Source organism: Octodon degus, unplaced genomic scaffold, assembly GCF_000260255.1.
Source record: "Octodon degus isolate 3935 unplaced genomic scaffold, OctDeg1.0 scaffold00008, whole genome shotgun sequence".
In the NCBI taxonomy this organism is placed as follows: domain Eukaryota; kingdom Metazoa; phylum Chordata; class Mammalia; order Rodentia; family Octodontidae; genus Octodon; species Octodon degus.
Window position 1 is genome coordinate 4,827,896 of NW_004524584.1, and position 6,555 is coordinate 4,834,450.

The window sequence follows — 6,555 nt, forward strand, 5'->3', positions numbered from 1 at the left end:
ATTATCTGTGCTTTCAGCTTTTATGAAGAATTTTGAAAAATATAAATAAGGTTAAACTTGAACATCAGCATTGTTTTGATTCATTCAGAAAAATGTACTTTCTAAATTTTTCAGTGGAAGTGAAGAAGCCCTTTCCAATGAAGACTGTGAAAATGTTTACCACTTAGTATACTCTGCACATCGCCCTGTTGCTGTGGCAGCTGGAGAATTCCTTCACAAAAAGTGAGTTAAATGTCTTTAAAAATAAGTTCCACCTTTGTGTCTTGTTTTATTGTTGTTTAGAGTTAGTAGAAAGAAGTAAGTTTGAATAAACATAGTGGTGAAAGTATCCATTTTATACTACTATGGGGAGAGTAAAGCCTAATGACCTGAGTACACGTCATAAATCACATCCCAGAGAAGGGTTAATGCTTTGTGATACATACTTTTTCCCTGAAATCTGAGAGGATAGGGTGGTTATCATTGGAGATATGAGTACAGATTTGGAAAGTACATGAAGTTTATAAAAAGCTTTTCAGGTAACAATTTTTCCTTTCATTAGTTTTTTTCTTCTTTTAAAATAGTTCTGATATCACTTTTTAAATATTTGTAATGTAAATATGAAGCAACATCACCTTCAAAATGTCTAACATTTCATATTTTTGTCCCATCCTCTCCACTGGGAAAAAGGATTATTTTAGTCAGCAACCTATTAATAATTCTGAAACTTACATATACAGTTATATATAGCACAAGTTTTAAAATTTCATCTGTTTTTTGGCAAAGCATAGAACTGAATTTATGAATATAAATGTATGAAATACATTTTATTATATGGTTATTGGGTTTTTTTCCATAATTTTATTGAGAAACAAATAGCAGTGAGACAGTTTCAAACCAAATTGGTAGGACAGTTTCAATAATTAACACATTGCATACATTCTTCCTAGTGGTTAATTGCTGTACAAGATGCGGACTTGATATCCTATTTACAAACACCATTAGAACAAATCACTCTATTCATTAAGAGAATGTAACTATATATCTATCCTAACCACATATATGGCTATTGTATAGGTTCTATAATTTACTAATAGGATGATTCTCCCTACATAAATAAATATATTCTTGGTTGTATATCTTTTGTATTATTTTCCTTTTTATAGTTTTTCTCATGAGTGTCATTTAGAAGCTTTGATTATTGGCAGGTGAATCCGTAAGTGTGTTACATGTACTAACATGTCATTATGCTAAGCAGTAGATGGAATTTGTGCTCTAGGCTGTTACTGTACATGGATAATTAACTTTGCTAGTAGGCAGGCCTGTCCTTCCACTCTGTATCTGCATGTCAGTACTATAATAGTAAATTGTTAAGTATTTAGTTGTACTACTCAAAATAGGAAAAGATGTTTCTTTGTGAAAAGTCTTTCTTAAATGGAAACAATAACTAGTGTATGCTGGCAATGAAAGTAATGAGGAAGAAAATTAAGATTTGCAGGCACTATTTTTAATATAATACATTGAACTTACCACCCTGACATATATAGACAATAGAACATTGCAATTTTCATATTACTTTGGGATGTTGTCTGTCACAAATATCAACGGCATGTTATAGTATTAATTTCCCTTTTTCAGCATTATTATTAGTTTCTATTTAAAATTTTTTTGCTCCTGTGCTTTCTTATTTGCAGAAGAGTTGGCTTCATTTTCATACAAAAATAATGAAAGCTTACCCTTATAAATTTTTAATGTAAAATATTTCTATTTAAACATTTAGGAAATATTTCAAATTTTGTATATGGTTGCTTTGTTTTTATTGAGAAATAAATATGAATGAGACAGTTTCAAAGCTGATTAATAGGACATTTCGATAATCAATATGTTGTACATTGTTATCTTCTTAGTGGTTATCCATAGTACAAGAAGCAGACAGGATATCCTGTCCAAACACTATTAGTACACCTCTGTCTTCTCATTGAATTAAGCAAAAGTAGCTATATATTTATCCTATTTTGTATATATAAATACAAAATGATCTTTCCTTTGTATCTCCTCCCCCCTTTTTTTTGTCCTGTCAGAGGTGGATATTCTATTGGCATCTAAATACTATAGGTATTTGAATTCAGCTAAACAGTCCAACACTGTATAGCAGTCTATAATATTAGTGGGTTATCCTCAGAAGTTATTGACTTGAACCTTTTACAGTTCATCATATTAATAGGGCTTTACTTTATATACCTCGTTTTTATACTTTTCTGCTAGATGGTTAAGACCAAGATAAAGCAAGATCTGTATAACAAGAAATGTAACTTTTATATCTGATTAGTCAGTCAAGTACCCTCAGGATTTATCCTGTAGCCCTGTACCGCACTTTGTAGATCCTTTGTCAGTGTCAGCCATGAGGATGAGTCATGGCCATTGCTTGACCAATTTGCTCTGTGTGAAAGCCTGAGAGAATGTTTTTTTCTCTCCATGTGACTCTCCCCAGGCACATTATACATCATTGATCACATTCCTCTGTGGGCTTTGTTTCAAATGTTTAAAATCTATTTTTGACCTTTAAAGACAACATTGATAGATTTATATTGAAATAGATTTGGTAATCTGATCGTAGATATTTGGTAACAATGATGTGATTTTTGTTACCGGGTCTGAAATTTGTACCAATGTGAATTTCTAATGCTGTCTCTCCCACCCTTAGGTTGTTTAGCAGACATGACCCACAAGCAGAAGAAGCATTAGCAAAGAGGAGAGGAAGGAATAGTCCTAATGGGAACCTCATTAGGATGCTTGTCCTTTTTTTTCTTGAAAGTGAGGTAAAAAAAAATTTAATATTACTATTAATTATATTGCATATTAAATAAAATTGTCCTCTAATTTATTATAATTAATTGATTGTTTTCAGTGAAATGAAAAGTCCTGTCTATACATTTTTTAACTGCTTGATTGTAGAATCAGTATTCTACCTTTTCTAGGAAGAAGTTTCATATATTTATAGCTGTGAAGCAATACTAAATATAGACTAGTAAATTTGTTAAAACTTGTATACAATTTTGGTATTAAGCAGTACTTTTATTTTTTTCCTCAAATTCTTATTTGTAGTTTTTACATTGTTGTTTATGAAACTTCTTAATCTGTTAGAACCATTAATTTTGTCATTTGAAAATCCTGTTATTAATTTACCTGAATTTGTAATATTTACCTTACTTGTAAGTACCATGACAATATATCCATGTACAATAGTCAGTAATCATTTAAGTGATTTTATAGCGCTGAGATAGATGAATAACTGCAAGTTCAGGGGCTCACTATGGGCTACATAGCGAGTTCAAGGCCAGCCTGAACTACATCGTGAGACCTTCACTCAAAAAACAAATGAGTGATTTTATCATATTTAACACTCATAATGTATTATGTATTGTGACTTCTTTTCCCAGATAAACTTTCACTTGCCTACTAAAATAATATTTGAAATTTTTATTAATAGCATGACATTGGGATACCAGGTATATTTAACCTGAAACACCCTTATATGAATTTAGAAATTATTGAGATTGAAACTACAAAACAACTAAAGAAATTCTTGAAATTTATGGCTCAATTTTATTTGGGAAGAAATGTTTTTGACTTAGGTTGAAATGTCAAGGAAGAAGAGAAATTTAAAAGGTTCCCTGAATGTTCAAGTCTGAGAATGCTAGAGCAACTGTAGGAATTAGGAAGAAATAAACAGACAAGCTACATGAAAAATAAAATCAGAAAACTATGTACTGAATTCTTTGACTGACACTGACTAGGGCAGAGCAGGGTAAAAAGCAGAGGAGCTACTTTGAGTTGGGAATGGGTAGAGAAAAAATAAACTTAGAAACAAAACCACCTGGAGAGTTGGCCTTTGAATAAAGAATGTATTTAAGAATAATGTTTTAATGTACTCACAAAACACTTGTGTATCATGTTGAAATTCCATTTGTGATACAGTAGCTCTGGAGGAGGAGATCAGATTTTTCTTTTTTTATTATAGATTTTTGTTATAGTGGTGTTTTTTGTGAAGTTTTTTGTTTTTTATGGTTTTGCTTTTATTTTTTTTCTATTTGGGAGGTCGTTTTTGTAAACTGATTTTTTAAAATTAAGTTTATTGGTACAATTTAGGTATACATAACAATCCTATTCATTATAGGGAATTTGCACCTATACCTGCTATATGCTGGTTCCTCTATTTGTTATCATTCCCTTTCTGGCCCTTCACACTTTGCACAATAAGGATATAAAACATTTTATTAACAAAGTAAGTTTGAATAAATTATAAAGTACAAAATACAGTTTTTAAGGTAAAATACTAAAGGCCCAGCAAATAACACACTTTGCAGAACCAATGTAAAATTATATTCCTAGCCCCCTTAACTTTTAGATTAATGGAATAAAAATTAAAACAGTCAAATCATATGTAAAATGACTGTACCAACAATAGTTTTAAAAAGCCATATGAATGAAACATGAAAATATTATTAAACTGTTGAAAAGCTTAGAGGAGGTCATGGTCATGGCTAATTGAATTAAATTATTAAAAGACAGTGTTCTGAATAAAAAGACAATGCTTTAGATTTCTGAAAGCTCTATGACTTTTTCATTTATTAAAAAAGTTGAGTATTTGGTTTTAAGTAATTTCAACAAACAGTAACATACAGTGTTTATTACTGCTGTATTTCATGGGGCAGTACTATATTTACTGTTTTTTGCCAAATACAAAAGCACTTTATTTCCTAGTTCTATTTTCTAGTTTATTTCCTATTTCCTAGTTTACTAGTTCTCATGTGTGGCATTTTTGTGAGCTCCAAACATATTCAAGTGTTTCTAGTTGATTCATGTTCAGTATATTCGCTGTTTGATTGCCTGTTTTACAAAAAAAACATTATTCATGAAAAATCTTTCTTATCCTGTTGTACTGGTATACATTCAGAGCTCAATCCTTAATAAAGCCACATTCAAGGGCTGGCCAGATAGCTCAGCAGACTAAAGTGCCTGCTTAGGCAGAGCGCTGTGGCTGGGATTTGATCCCGGCTTGCCATGCTGGCCCTGTCCTGTCCATGTCCCTGGGGTGTATTGAGATGGTAATTGAGACTGCGAATGGTGGCTCACATTTATAATCCCAGTTCTTGAGAGGCTGAACACAGGCAGATCACTAGGAATCCGATCTTTGCAGTGACACCTGTAAACCCTGTACTGAATATAAAAAAATAAAGCCATATTGAAATAGTGCATTCAGGTTCTAAATGCATCTTAGTTTAAATTCCTCAGTTTTACTGTAACACATGTTAATTGTTAAAGTTTTACTAATAAATTCAGGAAATGTTGCATTGGCAGAGACCTTAGAAATTTGAAGTAGGATGCGTCTTAGAGGTAAGTTGCAGATCACTTAACTGGGATTAACCGAACTGATATTCATTCTTTGATTTATAAGAATGTGAAATAGTAATTTTAATAGAATTTAATAGAATTATAAATTCTATTCAGAGACTTATGGTATAGGTGACATTATACAGATCAAGAAACCTGCTTAAACTAGTTGTTAGTTTTCTCCTGCTACCAAAAAGTGACATTTTAAAATTACCACAATTTGCTTAGGTAAATACAGAGGCTGGGGGTTCCATCCCAGGCCTGTCATGCGGGCCCCACCCCCAGAGCGCACACAATTGAGACTGGGCTGGTGGTGCAAGCCTGTAATTCCAGTGCTTGGGGGGCTGAAAAACAGGAAGGGTCACTACAAGTCCTATCTGTGTAGTGAGACCCTGTAGACCCTATACTACATACATTTAAATAAATAAATAAATAAATAAAATGACCACAACCTTTATAGCACTCATTAATTTCAGAAGACAAAAATACCTTGTATTTTAGATGCATGCCAGTTAAAAAGATAGTGTTTGAATGTAGTTAGTCCAGATTTCCCGATAGATATTGTAAACCATAGAGCTTGTTACAGAGACTCAGATCTTTCCATAGAGACTAGGAAGCTATGAGAAATTTCTGAAAATTATTATTCAATCAAGAAATACAGGCTTTCTCCTTTTAAGCATAGTGAAATTTTTGGCTAATTGTGACAGAAATTTGACAGCTTTATCATTGATACATCTAAGAATTGTCACCAGAATGTTTATTCCTAGGGTACAAATGAGATACTGGGGTTGTCTGTTTCTTTGGCTGGTTTTGTTTCTTTTTAATTTTGTTTTGTTTCTGTTTTCTTCAAGATTAACAAGGGGCTCTGTTTTAGCAAACATTGTGTAGAACTTCTAGGCTTAATAACTTGGGGTGATTAATTTTGAACAGTTTGATATACAAAGGATTACTGTCAGTTTCTATCATACAGTGAGATTCTTCATTGTTTTTATCTAGGCAACAAAAATGTTAGGAGACAGAACAAACTTTAGATAAAATATTGGAAATAACTGAACCTAATTGAAGATAGGTTAGAAAATATACCTTGAAAGTTATACCAGGAAGATGGAGTGAGTTTTTCCTATATAAAAAAATGTAGAAGAAAGGTATAAATTGAAATATATTTCTGTTTAGCAAGGGAAA

The 6,555-nt window shown here is 32.0% G+C and overlaps 1 protein-coding gene across 2 annotated transcripts in view; it reads left to right on the forward strand.

The window, feature by feature from the left end:
• Positions 1 to 6,555, forward strand: part of Stag1 (stromal antigen 1) — a 462,283-nt gene that overhangs the window by 345,590 nt on the left and 110,138 nt on the right. For both annotated transcript variants that reach the window (XM_004624996.2, XM_023705036.1), the window contains exons 13-14: positions 115 to 222; positions 2,684 to 2,798. In XM_004624996.2, the coding sequence (XP_004625053.1) occupies positions 115 to 222; positions 2,684 to 2,798 (223 nt within the window). The remainder of the gene's footprint in view (positions 1 to 114; positions 223 to 2,683; positions 2,799 to 6,555) is intronic.